The following is a 22,830-nucleotide window of genomic DNA, read 5'->3' as shown; positions in this document are numbered from 1 at the left end:
AACCATTACCTACCGTTGCTCTAGATGGACAGTTGATTTCGTAAGTAAGAAATAGAGGAAGAAAAAAAAACTAACGTACCCCTACCACTATACACGAGCTATTTTAAGTAAGGCTTAGATATTAATGATACTGTGTAAATTATAAGCGAGCCAGCGAGGGCATAACTACTGTGATTTTAATTATTTAACGATATATGTCTGCGTAAAGACGAAGAAAACAAAAAGTAAAAACATATAAAATGGTGACCGCGGTGGTCCCGGTCGCGCGCGGTATGTGATGTGTTTTTTGTATAATACTGCTCTATATAAATACCTATGTATTATATTACTGTAACAATAGTTGCTGCTGCCGCTGTTGCTGCTGCCGCTCGTGTCGAACTAGAAAGTAAAGATACAGAGTTACGATCTAGACACCTCTAGTGAAGAAGAAAAAAAAATACGATGAGCGAAAGGACTACCTAAATAGCGTTTATCCCTAATGTAATATAATTTCCCATAGCAGGATGTAACATATTATTATCATTATTATCATCTTAGCACTATGTACATTATAAAAAAAATTTTTAATATTCTTATTTTGATTCTTTATTATCATTAATAATATTACTACGGTCATCATCATCACTAGTACGCTACCATTATTATTATTATTATTATTATTATTGATTATTATATTATTATCATTATTATATTATTATTATTATTATTATCATTATTGTCATTCATTATTATTAATTATTATTGATTACTACTACCACTACTGCTACTACTACTATTACTACTATACTATTATCATCACTACTACTACTATTATTATTACCACTACTCTACTACTACTATTATCGCTGCTATCAATTATTATTAACGTTATTACACCAGGCTAGTTAGGACGTACCAATCCGCACATTGATAGAAGATGGGGCTTAAAGTATGTCGTACCGGAAAGAAAACACAGTACGGCCGATCTCATTGACCATTGACGTCGCCCCCGTTCTATACACTTCCATCCCCCCCACCCCCCATTTCTCTTACCCCCTTGTCGCCTTCTGCGCGATGTGTCATAGACTCTTTAGCGATCGCGTCGAGGATAATAAAAAAAAAATGCGCTTACGTGTATAGACCAGAAGTTACACTATATCACACGGAGCCGTGAAAACAAAACATATTAAGTAATATAAAGAAACTTACCTATTTACGATATTATTGCTGCTGCGTGTAGAGCGCATGCCTCTAGAGAGTAACATTATGTAAAACCAATTTGGGGATGGTCAAAACATGTTTTATTCCTTGCTATCGTGACCAAATCGATTTAAAGAAAAAAACAAACAAACAAAAAGAACAGTAAAACAAGAACACGATCGCTCTTTTCGTTCTCCGATCGAAAGGAAAGATCGTCGTTCGCTTCTTCTCGTTATCGTATTTCTTTTTCTTATCGTTTTTCTTCGTTACAGACGAGTGCCGCGCGCATTAATCGTTTCATTTACCCTCGTCGGCCGGTTCATTTTTTTTTTCTACAGTACGATGCTCGTGTACGTGGCCCACGTTTCCCATACAATCCGTGAAACGTTCCATAACCTTTCGAATAATTAATCCGCTCGACGTTAATTTCGTTTCTCGAGACGTGAACGATACGCATAGTCCAAAAAAAAAGTCGTTTCTGTTCTGACCGTCCCCAACGGGATACGATTAATTTAAGGGCAGCGCTGATACTCGTGGAGAGCGTGTGCATGTACAGTGTAAAAGATGCGTTGTGCATATGTACAGTGTAGAAGTATAAGTGAGCGAGCGAGTTGATAAGTATAAAAAAAAGCATATATATTACAGCTGCGGATAAATATAATAGGACGCGGAACGAGACGCTCATGTCGCGGCATTTTCGTTCGTTTTCGGAAGGAAAGGGAAAAGATTATCTATTTGCTCGGTTCACAATTCTTTGTCCACCCCTCCCCCTCCCCTCGCCCCTCCATCAACACTCTTTCGTTCTTTTCTTTTCGCGATTTCTATATATTATACATATATTACATATATAGAGAGTCGAAGCGGTCCGCGACATGCGCGTCTCAGCCTCGGGTCTTATCTATCTTGTAAAATATCTGTGAATATTATGATTTAGTTTCTTCCTATTATAGGCTACTGGTATACAAAAAAGTTTATGTTACTACTTACTTAAGGAAAGAAATGTACAGATATCACCATTTTTTGTTTTGTGTTTTACTGTAGTTATTGATAATTATATGGATATTAACGATAATAATAACTATGATTAAAAAAAAAACTTCAGCACGGCTCGACGCGTCATTTTTGAAACCCGTTGGAGAAGAAGAAAAAAAAAAGAAACGAAAAGAAGAAGCGTGATTCGTTCCGTTTTGCACAACACGAACAAAGCATTCGCAGGGAATGGTTTTATCACGCGTGATGATCTGCTCGACCGTCTTAATTGGGGGTGAGTGCCCGGGGAAAACGAGAAAGTGGCCGTTGTAAGCGTTTACGATTATAAATTCGTCACTTAGAAGTTTAGAAGCTGGACTTCGCTTCGTTCGAGAGGTAAAGAGTAATATAAAAAGAAAAAAAAATACTTGAAGTATAATGTGACACATGATTTATTTTGCATCTTCTGTCGAATGCAGATTGTTTGTATTAACTTTTCTCCCGCTCGTCGCGTATCGAACGGAACCGTTTTTCGATTATTTGTTACGAACGCGAAAGACACGATTTATTAATTTTCGAAATGATACAACAACAACAAAAAATAAATGAGATGACACATTTACGAGGGCCAATAAAGAATTAAGTCTACTCAATCTTTCGACGACATTTATACAACAAACAAAAAAATTGCACGTCAAATATGCGTATTAATACGAAAATCGTAAGTCTCGTAGTGTTTACGCCCTCTTTGCAACGTCCGCAGTATTAGGATACATTCCTGACTTACATTGATATTTTGTAATCGGTTATGAAAGCTTCTAACATTATTCGTGAATAAACTATTACTTTTTAATCGAAACAACAACTGGCTTGAAACATGTACGTATACTTAATTGTCCCGACAATTTCATTTATTAATCTGGCTGCACGAAATTCGGCAAAGATATCCCCGGATACAACAAAAAATACGTCGTCATCTGATGATGAGCATAATTTTCGCAATGAACATCGAGATGGTATTTTATTTTACTGTATACATTGTGTTTGATACATTTCTAAATATATATGTTTATTCTGTTAATACATATGTTAGCGTAACTACAAAATTAAAAAATAGTCGAAGAAATATTGGACGAATAACTTTAAATTAGTAATAATATATATCTATACATATAAACTAGAAATAAATAGTTTCTCGATTACAAATAAAAAGAAAGTCTATAACAAATATGTATTCATATAACATTCTTCTATGAACGAATACGTGACTATGTGAACAGGAAATCGGTAAAGTGATAGAGGAAACCTTTCAAAGCAGGAAATGTTAGGTTATCCTCGTCTGATCATGCGACTCTCAGGTATAGTCAACATAATAGCTGTGTCATCTAACAGCTAGATGTTGACACAAATTTACTAGCAAGATGAGATCAATAAAGATGTTGCTTACAACGCGCCTTCTGCCCGCGGTTCTGTATTATCGATACTGTCAGAAACACATTCGGTTTCTATTCGCGAGCAAGAAATTGTTTAGTTATAATGTTATTATTTTTGCTCGAATTTATAGTGTTATTCATTTAGTACTTCTTCGACCGGCTGATAAACACGCAGACTTTTATCCGAGCGATGCGTCTATTCTGTAATGCAAACTGTCAATGATTGATAACAGAGAGAGCCTGACTCATTACCCTCTGTGTATGCAGTTTCTATGAAACGAAACCTTCCAGTTAATTACCACGTTGAAAATACAATTTGTGCTCATTGACTTCGCTCGTGCAGGTTGTATAGTTCGGTCAGCCTTCCGGAGCTATTGCATGCACGCGAAGGATCCGACATGGGCAGCACGGAAGTAACATCGGTCACCAAGTATTCGAACGATACCAACAACGATGTCAATGACGTGTACGGGCCAAATTTGAGGATTCTTCCGTGCAACAATCAAGTGAAGGAACTGCAAACAATATTGCGGGACAAGTAAGTAAACAAACCGTGGTGTTTGGTGTGTTCAACGTGCTCCTTTTTCTTCGTTTTTTTTTTAAAGACCTAAACAGACCGGCACGATACCGGCGCATCGTGTCTTTCGCTTAACCTTTAAACGGTTTAATTACCATGACGCGTCTTCATTTATAGAAACACCACGAGGAGCGACTTCAAATTCTACGCAGACCGACTGGTGAGTTTTATTTTTATACTTTGGAAAAATCGTTAGACATGTCACGTCATTCCCATATAATAATTCGTTTATTGTAACCTTTAAAAAGCGTTTCGTTCTAACAATAACAGCACTCGTTTAATACGAAATAGAGAGAATCGTTGAATATGTTGAGCGATTGTTGCGAACATATTTTTGTCCGATTTTCTGTATACTCTATGTATTCTAGTATATAGTGCAAAATAATTGAATGAAATAACAATTTTTACGTATATATTAGTATAGGCATGTCTGGGTATTAAAAGACCATCCGTGGTTAATTTTATTGTTAATGAAAGTGTTGTTAAATCGTCTATGTCGGTTAATTGCTAACACAGTTTTATGTTTTGTTATTTAGATAAGACTGGTTATAGAAGAGAGCTTGAATCAGCTTCCGTTCTCGAAATGTGTGGTCACTACACCCACAGGAGCCAAATACAATGGCTTGAAGTATCAGAAAGGAAATTGTGGAGTGTCTATAGTGAGAAGTGGAGAGGCAATGGAGCAGGTATAATTAGGCTACCGCATAATATTGCTATACGGAACTGTACAATTAATGTTTTTCAAACTGAATTAAGAGTCTCAGGTTTTTAATTCTTGTTTTTTTAGGGTTTAAGAGACTGTTGTCGTAGCATAAGAATTGGAAAGATATTAGTTGAAAGCGATGTAGATACTCACGAAGCCAGAGTTGTCTACGCAAAGTTTCCAGATGATATATCTGAAAGAAAAGTGTTGTTAATGTACCCTATTATGAGTAAGTACAGAGAAGTGAAAGAAGGCATCGACATGCAAAATATCATTCTTTTTAATTGTACACTTTAATTGTACAGCATTATGCAATTCGAATTTCTTAATTTAAGGTACTGGGAATACTGTGATAAAGGCAATCGCTGTCTTAAAGGAGCATAATGTACTTGAAGAGAATATAATATTATCAAATTTATTTTGTACACCAATTGCAGCCAAATCTCTAGTCACTGCCTTTCCTCAGGTAATGTTTCTACGAGTGGCACATAAATAATAATAATACAAGTTGCACAAACGTTTTTCAGGCTCTCTACATGAATTTGTTTCCCACAAAATTCATGTAGCCCATTCTTGAAAATTTAGTAGAATTTATGAAATATATTTATAAGGAAATGAAAAAGTAATACCTTTTTTTTTTAATTGGATACTAATCTAAATGTGTTGTTTAACTAAAAATATACAAACAGTTATGCTATGATAAATATTTAATTGCCACTTACTATTGTGTTAAAAATCTTGCTTTCTCAGTCCGTTTTCTTAATATTGCATTATCTTTCATTTTCCTTGATTTGGTGTTTTAACAAGTATGGCTGTCATTTCTTTGGTTTGATATTTGGTTTACAATGTTCAGTGTTTTTTTTTTTATTGATTGTATTAACTAAACCATTGTGTATATAGTACTATCATAGCAGGACAGAAGTAAGCAGTTTGTCAATTAAGCTATATTTATAAGTTGCAAATAGGTGCTAGTGTGTTTGTACGAAACTGTATTCCCTTTTACAGATGAAGATTTTGACATCGGAGATTCATAGTGTAGCCCCAAATCATTTTGGACAAAAATACTTTGGTACGGATTAACTAAATTTTATTAGTTCATAGTATAATAAGTTAGTACGTACTATAGAAAGAGAAAGTAACAGAAAATCAGTCACAGAAGACAGGAACACTGCATAAATAATAATATATTTTATATAGTCAAATGTTACAAAAAAATGTGTGTTAACATTCTATTTATAGTCTTGCCAGGGCTAATGTCCATAGATTATGAAATTAGAATTTTGTATATTCCATGCATAATTTAGTATGATATTATTTTTTGTACTCTGTGGAGTAGCATTTGATTTTGATTCTTAAAGTCCGTTAAGTTCGTACTTAACGAAACCGTGGGTATTTAAAAGAATATTGTAAACCTTCTACAGGCTGATTTTTTGCAATTAATTTAAGGCTGTAAGTAATCCGTTTCATTGTTACTTAACCGAGGTAAATCAATCAGGATATGTTTTAATAATCCTTTCAGCATAATACTACCAAGTAATAATTGTTTTTATTTTTTAGTCAGCATATTGTAAACTGTGAATTTCAAACACAATGATATTATAATGTGTCACAGATATTTTTGAAAATATATCACATATAATTATGTCTGACAACCGTAGGTTTAAAACAATCAATTGAATATTTTTTGCTACAGTCGTAACAGACTGAAATTTTTAATGGACATTTCTTTTAACAATCTCATTCTAGTGAAAAGAATATATGTGATATAAGTCTTGCGAATTTCGGATGAATTTTTTTAAATCACAAGAATTCACAGTAATCTGCTCACTTTACGTCTTTTTGTTATTATGAATAGTAAGTAATTTATAAGCATAATCTTGTTGCTCTGCAATGTGAGCTACAGTACTTGGAACTTAATCGAGTCAGACAAGCATAATATTTGATTGACTTTTGATACTGTAATATAATTATAATAAGAAATGTAAAGTACAGCAAACTATTCAATTGTCTGTGTGACAAAGCACAATTTTTATTCGCGTCACTTAATGAAATACGATCTGCATAATTCCGCACTCCTTTTACAGGTGCAAACAATGTCTTAAGACTCATTTTTTGTTGGATCAATTGTACAGCATCTAGACGGGAGAAGTACATGTTGAAAGATTGTCAATGTCATTTATTGCCGTATTTATTACAGAAATACTTATTATAATAAAATGCAGATATCGTTTTTGTTATACAGTTCGCACTGTACACCAAGAAAGATATCCGTTTTATTACAGAACGAACTCATTACAATGTAATGAACAAAACGCGGGGTATAACGTATAAATGTGTTAGCAATCGATACTTTCGTGTCAAATCTACATTAAAGTACTTAATGAAAACTTTTCGCTATCTGTATTAATCAAATCCTTTGTGGTTGCTAAATAATATCCAGTATTTATTATGCAGCTTTTACTTGTAGTAGATTCTATACTTCAATGTAACGATGACACTGTCCAGATTATCACTACTATGTTTCTCTTTACGGTTCGTTATACTTTGCATTGATTTCTTTTCACGTTCAGTTTAAAAATTGAAATTTCAACTTTCGAGTCTCGAACCATATTGGAAAGATCTAATTGCCTTGCAACGTGCCTACAAAAGTTGCATTATGTAGTCTAAATTGTGATTTGAGAAATCACATACGTGCATTATACTATATTACTTCGGTGTACATAAATGTCTGTTATTACGAACAATATCTGTACACTTATTGTATTGTAATCCCTTCTTTATAGTACTTCATAACACTTAAAAATAGTTTTTTGGACGAACTATTGAATTATTAGTGTATAATTAAAATGTGCACTAGAAGAATATTGTACGTGTATACATATACATATATATGCAGAGTGCATAGATATTATCTAACATAAATGATCTAAAATAAATCGTACTTGACGAAAATTATGTGCGCCTTTTTTTATGTTTATTTCGAAGTCAAAATAAATGTCGTTTCTGTGTAACTACGTTCCCTTTAATTAGATAATACAAACAATTTAAAAACATTAAATCTTGGTAAATGTTTCGTATGAATTCATCAATTACTTATTGATCATTCATTGCAATTAATAAAATGCTGAATAATATCAATATCATTTCTCCATACCATCATGCTTTAAACTATTTATTGAAGATAATATTTCCATTACAATCATTTATTTAACAATGTAGAGCTTAATTACTTTATAAATATTTTGCACAAGTATCATCAAAAACATGTTGAAAATTATTGTTTTCAGGATGTTCTCGTTTCGTCGCAGGAGAGACTGCAAACATGCACGGCAAAGATATTTGAAGATTTTGTGTTATATACACACATTCACACACACGCACGCACACACACATACACACACTCACACATATATACATAAGTAGGGCTTACAATTAGAGTTGAGTTTCACTTGTTAGTTAATGAAAGTACAAAATGAAAACGAGCTTACACGAAAAAAGAGATCTGAAAATAGAATTTGAATTTTGAAATTGAAACGAAGTATATGTAAAGGCTGTTTATATATATACACATATTTATTTTTTGTATTTATTAACCACAATTCTAGTCCCTTAATTATTGTTCATACGATAACACATTTATTTTCGAAAAAATAATTGTTAACATATGGGAATATAATGTAGAAATACGATGTTAACTAGATTATCGAGTACCGAGTGTAGGTACAGATCTAGCAAGTATTATAGTAATTTATTGCATCTTTAAAAAAAAAAAGAGTACAAAATTTTATACATATTTACATATAAAAAGACGTATGTATTATAGTGCACTAAAAACTAGAATATTTGTAACATATTACTTACCATGCTATGTATTACATACATTCCTGGAATGAAAATTTGTTGACATTTGAACCTACATAATTTTAATGTTTCGCAAAGCAATACATGTGTACCTAAAATTTATGTATGTACAGGATTACTTAAACAGCTCCTTAAACTTCTATTATTATATTTATTAGTAAAGTCTTATATGCATGTAACAATGATCAGCATGATTCATATACATGATGTATAATGAATATTGTTCTCGCAAATATATATTTTGAATATACCATGTTAAAATTTATTAACTTCAATGCTTATGTCCAACACCTATTATTTTCGGTTATAGTGTTCTATTATACCAACGTGGTCGACACCTGGACTTACTTAGGTAAAGCTTTTTATTTGTTATCCGCTTCTGTAATTCGTTCGTAGCAAATATTTGATATCGAGAGAAGCTGCGGTAAAACGCTATATTAAAATTAGTCAGGCTTATTATCTCGTGTACAATTACCATACCATCAATCTTGCGTTCTATATTTTATTCCACCTCGGTAACAAAACAGTTTATATAACAATTTGCGTAAAGCTACAATTTGTTCGTGATTAATCCCCGCTTAGTATTTGATCTGTTAAGTGAGTGTGTTATATATGTAAAATAATTAAAATCTTCTCCACCTGTTTAGGTAACAAAGTAGGACCAAATACGTTCGATCGGCCTTCATTTTTAGAAACGGTCGTAAGTAGGCCTTCGGTAAATGGATTCAATATTCTTCACAGCTTAATAGATTGACTTAAATGTAAGTAGATACTTTTAGCATGAAAAAATTCCTACGAATTAATCTATCTTCGTTTTATTTTTCATTTTCTCAGAATACCTGTTGAATTGTATTAAGTGTAACAAGAATGGGAGCGTTATAAATATAATTTCAACGAATTGATGCGTAATTTTGTCGGATGCGTTACGTAAAACTAAGAAATCTGCCTTAAATTAATCCTAACGTTCTTAGAAATACTAATAATGTCGAGAATTATTTCGATTTCTCGATTTTCTTTTATATTTAGGATGTACTCGACAATATAGATTTCGTGCGCATGATATTATGACTAATTTTGTGTCGTCTTTTATAATAATCGCATTTTATACAAAACTGAGTGTTGTACTGTCCGAAATTGTTTGTAGCGCGTAATGGGAAATCTTCACCGTAGGAATCTTAAGAGAACCGAAGGAACGAAGCTAAAATTTCACGAAAATACAAATAAGATATTCTAGATTCGATATCATGGAAGTCATTTCTCAGTACAACTGGTAAGTAAATAGTTTACATCTTGGCCTATAAATAAGCGTACGAAGACTTCTGAACATCTATCGAAATGATTTTATGCGAGCTTAGGAAACTAATATTTCAGTATAAGAGAGAGAGAGAGAAATAGAGTCAATTTCCAAATGAGACAAACCTACTGTATTTCATTGTTATACTTTTCGCGAATGATAAAAGAGAGAACATAATCAATACTGAAAATTTCATTACTCCTAGCGCGTCATTAGAATTGCGATTATAAAGTAACGAATAAAATACAATATAAACAATGCGAAGTATTAATATAAGGAATTAAAAACATTAGGTATTAACTACTGATATGAAGAGGGATGAAAATAATTCATATCTGTTCTAGCTAGATCTATAAAAAAATTTGTTGGTGAAAACGTGCACAATTGCAATGTAAAATAGTTCTATAAAAGTGCAGCTTATACTTCATTTATACTGTTCATTCTTGGCAGTACCTTCACTCAGCCTTAGAAACGTGATAAATATAGCTTTTATAAAATACCCTTAACGATAAAAAAAAACCAAGGATGTCAAGGAAGTATGAAACGTCTCATTGTTTAAAAAACGGGTTTACTTCCCACCTACTCTTCTTGTTCTTGATCGTTCGATTTTTCTTCGTTCTTATCAGCACTTTCCTCTGGATGTTCCATGTCTTCCTCGGCTGTGATATTTGTCCCGCCATCGTTTTCTGCAGGTTTAGATTCGTCTGATTGTATACTTTCATTTGGCAGAGTCGTCCTGTCCTCTAGGCTAGGATGGCAAAAGAAGGAAGTGATTGAGTCATCTAAGAAAAAACTGTTATTTTTAAAGCTTACTGATCACATCGCATACACATATCTTTGCTGTTATAGTCATTACTCAATTTAACCGAACGATTACAAAATTATGCAATTGATATGTATGTGTGTGCATGCAACTCTTACCTTTCGTTTTCCACTGCAGTTGCATCCTTGTCTGTGGAGGGCTAACACATAAACATGTAGTAGTTAGTATGGACATAGTGTAAATTTAGTACCAAGGGCAATACACAAATGAATAAACAAGTCTAGAACAATCGACAATGGAAATTTGTGAAATTACACTTGTACTCGGTATAGGTTTTTCAAACAACATTGATCTCGGAAAATTCACCTCTCGACTTGTGGTATTCCCGTTTTCTTGGATGTTCTTATTCTGAGCTGCACCTGCTGCGCTAGCAGGAGGGGCTACCTTCAAAAACTCTTCCAATTCATCCATCTCATTTGCCAAATCGAAATCCTCATAATCCTGTTAGATGAATCATTACGATCATTAATAGATCCAGCCAAAGACTTATGTATAAGTAGTTCACAGATTTTATGCATTTATAATAGTCTCTTGCAATTAATACAGATAATTTATATTTTGCATAAAGATCCGGGTACTACACAGCCATTTCCATTTAGTATTAATAATTACCCCGCAATATTCCTCTTCGTTAAACATTTGTGGAGGTAACGGATACTTGCTATCTCTTGCAATGCCATTGGACTGCATGAACTCCTTTTCCATCTCCTTTCCAGGTTCTGTTATATCGATCGTTTCGTACTCTACATTTTTACTATCTAATATCATTAAGACACGCTGTTGCCTTTTTTTTACCTGAAGAATAAGAAGAAGTAAACTGGAGTAAATATATATTCGACTAGACAATAAAAATTTTTTATAGAAAATGTTATCAATGACTAAAATTTTTCGTAATATAAATATGTATTCCATCGCACATTGTCGTTTTGTTATTACAATCTAAACATTACTCGAAATACGGAATATGGCGAAAGTGATTTTAAAAAATATAATTAATTAAGCGCGTATTCTAATTTGAACTATAGTCAATGAAACATCGAGTTTGACGAAAACAAGTTCGACACGCGTAATTTTCTATGTAGTAGCGCGCATCAAATAGAGTTTCATAACGCAATTCAACGAATCGTGAGCGATGACCAACGATTAGTATATATTTTATAAAAATATCAGTGATCAACGATTCATATTTGCGATAAGCAATCGACGAACAATTCTGTGCGTACAAATTGATCGATCGAATCGAGAATAAGGAACAGCCAACGCCGACCTCCGGTGCATACATTTCACGTTCGATTTTTCGAGGTGGGCCTCGGTCATTGTCCGAGAGTTTAGCATACGTTTCCGCGATAGCAAGTGCATCGACTCGTCCGAAAACGGTGTCTCGGGCCCGTAGAAAGTCGGCAGTAGCATAGCGCTTGATAACGATCCCCGGTGACAGATAGTCGCCGATTAAATTGATGGGACGGTCGGTTGGCTCTCGATGTAACCCGATCCAACGTAGCCGTGAAATATCGTAAGAATTCAGGTGCCCGGTAAATCTGGCATTCTCCCTCGAGTCGCACACACGTACACGCACACGCAACAGAGAGAGAGAGAAAGAGAGAGAGAGAGAGGGAGAGACGTATGCTTGCATGTATCACGTAGCACATACACATACACGCGCGCGCAAACCCTCTGTGTGTCTCTTTCTCTCTCGCTTCTTTGGCTCTGAGAGATCTCGGCACAAAATATCATTATGCTCGGTGCTCGGCGACTGCAGTTGTTTCGCACTCACTTCCTTGTTGCCGCTGATACCCGATATGTAGATTTTGACGACCATCGTTAACCGGCGCTCTCGTACCAATTGACACACTGGCACTCCTGCTCGGTGTTTGCCACGATTAGCGGTTCCGCTAAATGGGAGTGATAAGCGATCACCGTGAATCACTATAGGCTGTTAATTCGGAGAGGCCGCCGCCGATGAGTAACACTGATTTAACATGCACGGGCCTCGCTGCTGTTCTGGGATCCACTGGCTACGTCATTTCAGGCCGGTTTAACGAGTGTTCTCATGCGCGGCTGCACAACGATATCTTGTTGTGTAGATCCTTTACTTTAGACGTTCGCGGCCAAGATTCGACTGCGATCCTGATACCAGACCTGTACAACCCTCCGCGAAATCTAACGGTCAGGTATTCGGGTCACAGCCACGGCTACCTGCCCGTGAAAATTTTTCGACCGGACTGTGAATTGCATACTCGCCCGTGCCTTTCTCGTGTCAGGCGGTTCTGTATATGCTCTAGTCTTTTTACAGTGGCAACGCTCTCGAGCTTTCTCCGACGATCGTACGGGGGAACGTGGGTGCAAGGGGGATACTGTTTCGACGATGTAGGAGAGCAACGAGCGGAAACGCGCGAGTTTATTTTCCCATAAGGTGCAATTTGAATTCGCGCTTTCCCTGGATATTCTATTGCATTCGCGTTTCCGGCGATTCGCGCGCGTCGTGGAAATCGGGCTTTAAACTCTATGCTGGGGTAGAGAAGATATAAGAGTGCTCACGACCGGGGTTTCGGTGTTCCGACTTTTTCAGTTACATCCAGTTACATCATCTTTAGCATGGAACAGAACCTACATCATCTTTAGCATGGAACAGAACCTAGATCATCTTTACCAGGAAACAGAACCCTCTTCGATCTGTGTCTAAGCCACCGACGAGGTATTGTTATAGCACAGACGAGGAATAGAAGTAGACCAATGACCCAATGTATTTTTTGGTCTCACGTCCGCGGGGCTCCAGAGCCCCCTTACCATTTTTGTGTCACATCCTACCGTATCGGTCGGAACTAATATTGTGGAACTAATATCACAAACGAGATGTAGGAATAGGCCAGTTCAGTCATCTCATCTTATGATGTTTCGTATCGCACGACATGAAATCTCAATGAGAATCGAGTATCTTGTATACTTCGAATAATCATGCATAAAAGTTACTTTGATCTCAGCGGCAGCCATCTTGTGACGTCATACTTGCTTCAGAATTCGAATTTTCTGCCGAATATTACAAATTACTCCACGATGAGGTAGAAATTCGCAATTTGGGCTCTATACAGACGTAGATTGGACTTTTAGGAAACACAATTGACCACTTCTAAACTGCTCATTGCAATATTGAAGCGGTAGTTTGAAAAGGTTTTGACCCTTGCATACGTATATGGATTTCAAACCATGCCGGCTCCCTTAACGGAGCTTCAAAATTTCGCCACAAGGAGCGTTACTATCACCAAAGTTGAATGATTTTAAAAATAGGAGTGTTTCATTTTAAATTTAACCCTGTGCTTATTAGTTTGGTACTTCAACGAAGTGGTAACTGTGATTTGGGTCATTCAATAATATCTACAAAATTTTGCGAATTATTTAAAAGTGCAGGGACAGCGTTGACTGACATTTGGTCTGACACTGGTCATCTTGTTCTACTGTGAAACAGTATAATAAGGCCATCTACCGTGCATTCCACATGACAACAACCATCCAGAACTTTGGAGTTGGTACATTGACTGGCCGGCTCTCAATATTTAAAGGTATTTATCAACAACTACGTGATAATTACTTACCCTCTGTCCAGTGTTAAGAAGATTCATTACCAACGAACACTTTGCAATATGTGTTTCATCAATTCTATTGTTATAATACCGTGTATGCAAAACATTCCGGCGAGAATAGGTTATGTTGATACACGATTCTAACGTTTACTAACCTGTCTCTTACTATGGTGATTTTCAGCGTTCCTCTCGAACAACAGACGTTTCGCCACAATGTCTGAAACTTTGAATAAAGTTCCTGACGTGGATATCGATGCTCATGGAAGATTCAAGTATATTTTAATTAATGTGCAAGATGAGACCACCAAAGCAAGCAAACCCATCGTCAGAGGTTACGCTAGATCAACTTGGCATGGTGAGTCGACTTACCATGCTTTTCTCATGATTCTCTAATTATTCCGTATACCCACCTATTCGTTTGGTTCGCCAACATGCTTAAAACTCCTGCGAACATGTATTAATGCTTTACCCACCAGGAATCTATTAAATCTTGCACATTTCTCAGAAATAGTTGCATAATGAATTTCTTACTGATATTTTACTAACTTTGTATTTACTTTTGAATTCAACAGTTGCATATTACTTATATGAACTCCAAACCCGAAGGACAAAAATACTGTGCGTTTCAGTGGAGAAATAATCACATGGGTAGTACATATCTTAAAATTTCCGTTTAATAGTAAATCATTCAGAAGCTTCACAACATTAGGCGTGCGTGTCACGCATACTCTTATGCGTCGGAATGCAAGTGGCTTGCTATTTACAGTAACAAAGACACAGTCTGTACAGCTCTGCACACGATTCCACCATTCGTCCACAGAAAAGTCTTTGCCTTATCCTACAAGGTACAATGACTTAGAGGATGCTTAGTTTAGTGACACAGAACATTCACGTTGAGACAAATAAAAACCTAGAAATTACATGACGATCATCATCTAAAAAAATAGATCTTGGATATACATATATGTATATGTATATATCTTCTGCCGTGTGTTCAATTGACTCGTGAGGTGTGTCGGAACGAGTACATAGACACTTCTCACAGTGTGTGATCCATGGTGGAGGACAATCGGAAGGGCAGTATAACTTTCACCGTAGGAATGCCGTGAGTAGGAACTGCACAAGAGCCTTGCAACGATTTATTCGGTTTCATTGGCAAAGTGGAAATAGTGGTCTGTTATGTGGTTTACCCGTCAACGTGATATTGGGTTGAAACGAAAGTTCGTAATGTTTTTAAATTAAAATTCTTCGTAGGTTTATTCAATAACATGATAAGTCACCTCAAAAAATGGCAAAAAGTAATAGAACAAAATAGGAAATATGTTATTGAATAAATTTATGAATAAATATCTTAATTTTACCTTTAAATTTTAATTTAAAAACGCTACGAACTTTCGGTCCAACCCGATATTATACATTCCCCCGAAGAATGAACTCCCAGTAGTTCCTCTTCTCAACTTAGGGGAGAGAGACACTGTACACAGGATTTCCGATAGTGATGTGTTGCAGGGTAGAACAGGAACGCGAATATCGGCAAGATTAGGCTCGTGCTCGACTAAGAAGCCCTCCGGAAGCAGCACCAAGCCCTCTGTATGTCGAATCCCAGCTTGCAGTTTTTGTGGTTCGAGGTTTTCACGTTCCTCGAGCCGCTGTTGCTCCTCGACGACGACCTTGTTGCCTCGGTGGTTTGCACCTGCCCTCAGGTGCTGTCGCCCTCCTCGAAGTGCTCTATCAGGTCCACGTCGACGTCCTTCTTCAGCTCCTTCGTCTTCTCCTTGATCGGCTCCAGCTTGGTGCCTTTGTGTCTGTGTCCGTTGTCCTCCGGCCTCTCGAGACTCTCCGCGGTTTGCTCGCTGGTCAATTTCCCAAAGTGTTTGCCCTGCTCTCGGATCGGTGATGGAAATCCCCCGACCAGGTCCGGGTCAGGGTTCGTGTGCATCAAGGTGAACGGCAGCTTCAGGGACACCTCGCCGCCCATCGCTGACATCAGCAGCTTCACCTGCGGAGAGGCGCATTAGTTCATTGCTATGTTGCCTTTATGTATTCTTACAGGGGACGCAGTGGTATACGTGATAATATTTTTTTTTTACATTTTATAAGAGGATATTTCCTGTTTAATGGAATGCTATAAGCATGGACGTTGTTGTAACAAACGCTGGTAGCGAACGTGTTAGTACGAGGAACAAAGAGACCATTGTCCCATCTATGCTGATCAAATTTTAATTTTTTCACCGTACGAATTTTGACTATGTTTCGTATTGTACGCATTCTAGCTATGTATTCTACAGCGTGTTCTGTTCCTTCAACGTCACTCGCGCGAGTTGGTTGTTTCTCAGTCGAATAATTTGATTAAAATCGGCGTGTTGCACTTGTGCGGTGTCCCTTGTTACAAACTCGATCGTGTTTCTGACTTTACGGCGTTTGGCAATTTCGTCCAACCATTCTGAATCTAATTTCTAGCGACTCGAGTGTTATATAGGTCGGAGCAGTGGTACCATAGTCAAACCGAGTCGAGGCTTTAAATAGTGAACGTTTATGATAGCCGTCAAAGTAGGAACGGAACTGGGTGCTTTGAAACATGGTATTATTCATAACTCCGACCAGAAGTAATAAAATTACAGTAGTCAAATTTGGACCAGATTGAAAAGAAAAATGTTACAGTGTCGTTAATGCTGTTCATCGAATTGTTATAGTTCTGGATCTGGTTCAACCACGTTCTATTGTGATATGTAAGAGTCCAATACAGAATAATAATCTAGCCAGGGCTAAAAAATTAAATCGAAGGGAATCAAATTTTATCGTACGAGGTGCCCTCTTCGCTATTGTCCCTCCCCAGCATGAAGAGTATACAAAAAATTAGCAACATCAGCAGCACGTGCTATGTCAGTTACGTAAAATTGCAATTTCGTTTCCGCTGATCGCCAACGTCAGACAAGCGTTTGGCATCGAGCACCTGGCACGTGGACACGGTTTTTGTACACTGCCACGACTCGTTGCTCCGGGAATAGTTATTTGCTAAAATAAAGCGGTAATAAAAAGCGTCGTTGGACAAAAGTGGTTAGCGAAACTCTTCTGTAACGTTAATTTTTAATATTCAGTTTTGGAGCAAGACTGGTTTTACGAATAAAATGCCGAGGAAAGCGATCGTCCTTGTGAAATACTTTTAGAAGATATAGAAATTATAAAATGACAATTTTACAACTTAATTTTCCGAGTGAGATGAAATCGACACAGTGGGCTAGAAACGTGTGTATTGAAACAAGACGAGGTTCAACTCCATCCAACAAGTGAATTACGAGATAAAAATTCCAAAAATGAAAACTAGGTAAAAATAGTGAAATTTGAGGGTTCGCGTTACCTAAAGAACCTCGAAACCAAAAAAGCGATGGCTTACACTGCCCCTAATTTTTCCTGCATCGCATTATACTGCGTTCCCAAGATACTTGGTCGCGAAACAGGTCCGGGTATTATTACCTTCACGTAGTACGACACGTAGATCGCGAAAACGTTTCTGTCGTCTGGCAAGTTTCCAGGGCAGATGACCGTGGAGGCCAAAGTGGCACCCGCCTTGTTGTAGCTGTCCTCCAACGCGATCCAATTTTTGGTGGAGCCCTTGATGGGTCTGAGGGTGTAAGTCCTCTTCATGTTTGTGCCGGGACCGATCGGACAGCCCTCCTGCGACGAAAGCAGTGCCACCACGTTCTTGAATTTCCCGTTGCTGAACATGCACACGTCCACGTGTTGCACGATGAAAATCTGTTCCCGGTCAAAGGTCAAAGCGAAAGGTTAATTTCCGGATCGTGCAGAACGGCTGGCCGTTCGAGCTCCAGCTCGAACAGCGGCAGTCTGTTTGAACCGTTGAAACAAAGTCAACGCGTATCGAGTCCGTTTGCAAACAATGTTTCCGCCATCTCTCTCGCTAACGAACTCCGCCGCAAAGGCAATTGAGCCTTCTGACCCCATAAGGGAGCTGGGTTTTTCAATCTCCGACCTATAGAAAGGGCACTGTTTGTCCTGGGAAACGATTTCCACTCGAAATACACTCTCCGCAAAGGCAGAAGAGAGTCCTCGAAACTAAACATTGCGTGCGACCAGGAATTTTCCGAGACTCTCGTTTCGTGGCGCGGATTTTAATAATTACTAGACTGCAAATGACGAAGCTAAATAAAATTGGTTTACATCAATTGCAAAGAACAGAAGTCAAATAGAAGTTGCTCATTCTTTCTTCGTTAATTTTAATATGCCTAACACAACATTGCTGTTCTCAAATTCTTTTCATTTCTGTCATAAATTACAATTTCTTTGTCGTTGAAAGACAAAGGAAGTTTTTGTTCAGTAGTCTCACCCTACGCGCGTGTATCTTTGTCCCGTCTGGAATCAACATAGAAAAATTTGCAATCTCCCCGGCACGATTATACGGCGAGTGGTTAATTTTTGCGACGGACGCTTATCGGATCTCCGCGTTGATAAGGATTTATAGAAATCAGGATCGTGGAAGTATCTCGTTGCTCGTTCGAGAGGCTTGTCGCCTTTCCGATCGAAAACCGAGGAAGAATACTGTAGAAACGCGTAGAGTCTACTTGTCAGCCGCGAAGAGACACCGAGCGAATCCGCTCAGCGTATTTCCCTCGTTTTTCCCTGCTATCTTTTACCCGCTCTCGATCTCGCATCTAAACGACCGTCTCGCAAACTGGTCCACGTCTCGGCCCGGCCCGAGAATTTGCATTCGGCCTGCGGTTTTTCAGAACGCAAACGAGCTTTTCATTCAAATCGCGGCGATACGTTCCGGGGACCGGTATCTCGGTCGGAAATTAAGATTGTAGTCTGGGAAATTTAGGGGAGTTAGGGCGTCAGTCCTCTCGAAGGATCCTTCCCAGTACTTGGACACGGTGCCGCGCATTATTCGAATCAAGTTCGATCTGAATTCACGACGACGAACGAAGCGAACTGGCTAAGTTGACTGCGGATCTTAGTGCGAAATAAAAATTTGCTGAGTCGGTCGTAAAAATAGATGTCGGGTAACAATGTATGTTTACAATGCTTCTACCTATTTTCGTCATGAGCGCGTAAAATCCGTGGTTTATTCAAGACACATCGTAACTGTTTTCTAGCACGCTTCACGGCTCAAGAGTTTCTTTTCCAACAGATTTCTCGAACGGAGAAGTTCCTTTGTTGCGCGCTGATCGAAATGAGAAATCCTTTTGTAGCACAGCGTCGATGTCGCAAAACAAAGATCAAAATTGCTTATTCCAGTCACAGCGGAGGTTCGAAGAAAGTCGAGGGAAAGAGGCGAAGGGAAACAGTGTTTGGAAAAATCGTTCGTCTCTTTAACAGAGAGGTGTTAAGACCCTGTTCGAGCGTCGAGTCGAACGGCTTTGTATGCACAGCGTGGCGCGACCCGGTGAGATATGCAACGCCTGTTGCGTCTGACCATCGACGGTCCACCACTACTGCGCCCTTGTTTCCATTCAAGTCGCTCTCCTCTGTTGATCCCCGAACTCTTTGAAAACTCGAGAATCCCGGTCAAAGGGTTAATTAAAAACAACTGCCTCGACCCGGGTCCTTCTTCTCGCGTATTCGACGAGCGATCGTTCAATTTATTTGCGCTTTCGGTGCACGTACGTTGCATTATCGGAAGAATGATTTTCGAAACATGAAAGTATCGCGCGAAGACACGACGTTCACGCTGTCCGTGCTCGACGATGAACAGTGGTAGCTGGAAATGTTCGCAGAATCTGAACGAGCGGAGGATAATTTCTCTTCCCTGAGGGTAAAATGGTAAAAATGGCCAGAGAACTTCGCGCCGGGTCGAAAACAGCATAATGGCCCGGTATTAGGGAAACGGAGTGCCGAAATAGTATTCGCCACTAAATCCGACGGAATCGCGTGCGCGGAACACGCGAGCTCCCAACTCGCCTAATCCCGTTGCGTACCGCGGATCCTTGTCGAGAATGTTTCGGTTGAACTTTGACCGGCGGCCGTCGCATTAGCACCGGAAACACCGACGCGAGCCTGTTCACGTCCTGATACGGAATTTCTGTTGCTACTCGTCTCCCGTGGCGATTTCGCAAAATACCCAACCCCTTGGAGGGTTGCAATAACTCGGACTTCTAACGAGAGTCTCAAACAATTATTTTCCCTCTCGATACGTTTAATAGGTTGAAAATAATGTTACAGTATTTTTAAATTCTAATCTGTTCACTGCTTTAAATTGCAAATGCCCATTTTTGTCATTAACACTAGGTTTACGGGACCCGTCAGAATGACGGATTCTACCATTTTTAATTTACGATTATTGAGATTGTAATGATGGATCCATGAGGAGTTCAACAAATTTATTTCTTTGGGTTCTTTTATTTATTTCTGACTTTCTGCTTCCATATTTTATTTTTGTACGTTTTTTCTGTCCTCGACCTTGAATCACCTTGGAATAATATAGTCACTGAATTCCTAATGAAAGGGACTATCATTGTAGGTGTTTAAAAAAGGGTGATTCCATTTAAAAAAGTCAAGATGACCTTGATATCTCTACAAAAATGACATAAAAACAAAATTTTGTTATGGCATCGTGTCAGCCCCATTGTACCATTCAACTTTGTCCTTATCATATTTTACGTATCTTTAGAAACAACAAAGATATTTGACGTGCAAACGTTAGGGGACTCACCCTGTATATTATTTAAAAAGTGACTAATAATTTGGATAGGCACATTTTCGTTATATTTATAAAGTAATGTGAAGCGGTCACTCTTAGTACCCCGTGAACCTAGTGTTAAAAATCTGGATCAATAAATTGTTCACACTTTTGTAATGTCAGTTCTGACGTTCCGTGGATCTTCAATTTTATCCATCTCTAGTGTATTTCAAGGATCCAGTAAAGAACGAGGGAGCTCTATAAAGACGCCATTCGACGTCGTTTGCACTTCGACGTCTTTACTAGTGCTTTACAGGCAGTGGCCATTAAACGTAGCGCTACGGTTTTATAAGCAACATCGAAGATGTATAATAAATTGCGTCTGGCCGGTCGCAGTGGAATAGGTCCGCGCGCAGTCAGACGCTGATCGGATGCCCGGTGGTTTACGGTGCGGCGCGCGGTTTCATGGCTTTATCGGCACCATAAGTTTTCAGATTCCGAGATAACGGGCGAGGTTCGACTCCTTCGAGCACACGCAGGTCTGCTCATGTTTATTTCACGACGCTCGTTCACCAGGGATCGACCGACGACCGAGAACGTGTCTTCGTAACATTTTCGGGACTCGATAACTCGAGGGGGTCAAATGATAATTAGTAGGGTGCGAATCTTCGTGAAAAATAAAAACAAGGTTTTACAAATCCTTGCAGGGAGACCCGCAGGAACACCGGCTAAACGAAGCACGGCCGTTTATATGCATGCGATAAGAAGCGACAAGGCTCGCGGTATGACCTAATATAAAACGACCTTAACCTTCGATTAACCTTTCATCGAGCTGATCCTTTCATCGCGCGCGACCTTATCGGCACGCGGAGAGCAGCTCGCGAAGCCGACGGACGTGGCCGATTAATTGATTAAATATGAATTCGAGCGGCTTCGAAATCGTACCACGAAGCGCGACGTATCGCGCCGGGGAAAATGGAAACCGATAGGACGAATGCCGGAGTCCTTCGTGAAGCGACGAGAGAATATTTCCGTCCCGTACCCGAGCTCCGCGAAAATAGAACGCCGAATCCGTTCCCCGCGAACCTGGGGCATCTCCGTCTCTCACTTTATCTCTCACCTTGATCCTCCGCACCGACTTCTTGCTGTTGTTGTTCACGTGGATCTGGACCTCGATCGAGTCCCCGTGGGCGTAGATCGCGCGATCCAGCTTCGCTTCTAAACCGACGCGGCCGTCGCCGAACAGAAATGGTTTTTCCACCGCCGCGTGCGATCCGTTGATCTCTGCAATCGAGATAAGCCGGCTTTTCATTCCTCGCGACGTTTCCGCGACGTCGCGGTCAACCGAGAGGATCACATTTTGCCCGAGATCATTTTACATCGAGCATACTACGTCCCGTCGGAACGAACAAACTGCCGTCGGATAACAAATTCTTATTTCAGGATTTTGATACAGTTCCAGCCGGACTTGTGAACTCCGGCGGCAGACATTTTTATACGGGCCCTCCGAGTGTCTTTTGGAATTGCTATTGTTCTATCTGCGAACCCTAGAACCGACTACGTTAGATTATGTCACCGTGGCTGACTTGTTGGCTCACTATTGCTGCCGAGGTATCTATCAACACTAGGTTCACGGAGCACTGAAAATTACTATTTCACAATACTTTGCAAAAATAAGACGAATCTATCTATCAAAATTTATTTATTATTAAATTAATTTATTAATAATTAAAGTAAATTTGTTAAGTAATTCCTCATGGATGCATCTTTACAATCTCA

General features: G+C 38.5%; 4 protein-coding genes across 8 annotated transcripts in view; 2 read left to right on the top strand and 2 right to left on the bottom strand.

Moving 5' to 3' along the window:
• Nucleotides 1–61: 61 nt before the first annotated feature.
• Kri (uracil phosphoribosyltransferase krishah) lies at nucleotides 62–9,513 on the top strand. Of its 4 annotated transcripts, XM_076797615.1 has the most exons (9): nucleotides 62–3,027; nucleotides 3,925–4,119; nucleotides 4,276–4,318; nucleotides 4,695–4,844; nucleotides 4,946–5,090; nucleotides 5,197–5,327; nucleotides 5,867–5,930; nucleotides 9,033–9,074; nucleotides 9,370–9,513. In XM_076797615.1, coding segments are annotated over exons 1-9 (879 nt in total). In that variant the 5' UTR covers nucleotides 62–3,025; the 3' UTR covers nucleotides 9,477–9,513. The 4 variants fall into 4 exon arrangements, with proteins under 4 accessions (XP_076653730.1, XP_076653733.1, XP_076653732.1 ...); XM_076797618.1 differs by having other exon boundaries at nucleotides 8,149–9,513; XM_076797616.1 differs by lacking the exon at nucleotides 62–3,027 and having other exon boundaries at nucleotides 3,854–4,119.
• A 135-nt stretch (nucleotides 9,514–9,648) lies between these two features.
• On the bottom strand, nucleotides 9,649–13,070 carry LOC143359590 (SH3 domain-binding glutamic acid-rich protein homolog). The gene is made up of 5 exons (XM_076797620.1): nucleotides 12,614–13,070; nucleotides 11,452–11,634; nucleotides 11,146–11,280; nucleotides 10,938–10,978; nucleotides 9,649–10,764 (listed from the first exon to the last, which is right to left on the bottom strand). Exons 1-5 carry the CDS (start codon nucleotides 12,656–12,658, stop codon nucleotides 10,596–10,598), a joined length of 573 nt encoding a protein of 190 aa, XP_076653735.1. The 5' UTR covers nucleotides 12,659–13,070; the 3' UTR covers nucleotides 9,649–10,595.
• A 1,068-nt stretch (nucleotides 13,071–14,138) lies between these two features.
• LOC143359454 (sex-regulated protein janus-A) overlaps nucleotides 14,139–22,830 on the top strand; it is a 92,578-nt gene continuing 83,886 nt past the window's right edge. The window contains exons 1-2 of the mRNA XM_076797383.1: nucleotides 14,139–14,396; nucleotides 14,599–14,772. Of these exons, the coding sequence (XP_076653498.1) occupies nucleotides 14,333–14,396; nucleotides 14,599–14,772 (238 nt within the window). The 5' untranslated portion in view covers nucleotides 14,139–14,332. The remainder of the gene's footprint in view (nucleotides 14,397–14,598; nucleotides 14,773–22,830) is intronic.
• The window catches only part of LOC143359453 (phosrestin-2), a 65,285-nt gene continuing 58,361 nt past the window's right edge, over nucleotides 15,907–22,830 (bottom strand). The window contains exons 9-11 of one of the 2 annotated variants that reach the window (XM_076797381.1): nucleotides 22,172–22,335; nucleotides 17,892–18,173; nucleotides 15,907–16,416 (exon numbers count right to left, since the gene is read on the bottom strand). In XM_076797381.1, coding sequence (XP_076653496.1) covers nucleotides 16,117–16,416; nucleotides 17,892–18,173; nucleotides 22,172–22,335 — 746 coding nt within the window. In that variant the 3' untranslated portion in view covers nucleotides 15,907–16,116. Of the gene's footprint in view, nucleotides 16,417–17,718; nucleotides 17,807–17,844; nucleotides 18,174–22,171; nucleotides 22,336–22,830 lie in introns of those variants that run through there. The other variant, XM_076797382.1, reaches the window with a different exon arrangement.

The sequence above is a fragment of the Halictus rubicundus genome, chromosome 12, assembly GCF_050948215.1.
Source record: "Halictus rubicundus isolate RS-2024b chromosome 12, iyHalRubi1_principal, whole genome shotgun sequence".
NCBI classification, from domain to species: Eukaryota; Metazoa; Arthropoda; class Insecta; order Hymenoptera; family Halictidae; genus Halictus; species Halictus rubicundus.
The sequence above is the reverse complement of the archived record's forward strand: the minus strand, read 5'-3'. Positions and strand labels throughout refer to the sequence as shown.

What these genes read in the sequence shown, in the direction of transcription:
- Kri (XM_076797615.1), top strand. An exon ending in GTTAATGTACCCTATTATGA is followed by an intron (nt 5,091 to 5,196) that starts GTAAGTACAGAG and finishes TCTTAATTTAAG; the next exon opens with GTACTGGGAATACTGTGATA. An exon ending in CGACACCTGGACTTACTTAG is followed by an intron (nt 9,075 to 9,369) that starts GTAAAGCTTTTT and finishes CCACCTGTTTAG; the next exon opens with GTAACAAAGTAGGACCAAAT.
- LOC143359590 (XM_076797620.1), bottom strand. Translation starts at nt 12,658, where the DNA reads ATGGTCGTCAAAATCTACATATCGGGTATCAGCGGCAACAAGGAA. An exon ending in GTATCAGCGGCAACAAGGAA is followed by an intron (nt 11,635 to 12,613) that starts GTGAGTGCGAAA and finishes CTTATTCTTCAG; the next exon opens with GTAAAAAAAAGGCAACAGCG. An exon ending in ACGAAGAGGAATATTGCGGG is followed by an intron (nt 11,281 to 11,451) that starts GTAATTATTAAT and finishes TTCATCTAACAG; the next exon opens with GATTATGAGGATTTCGATTT.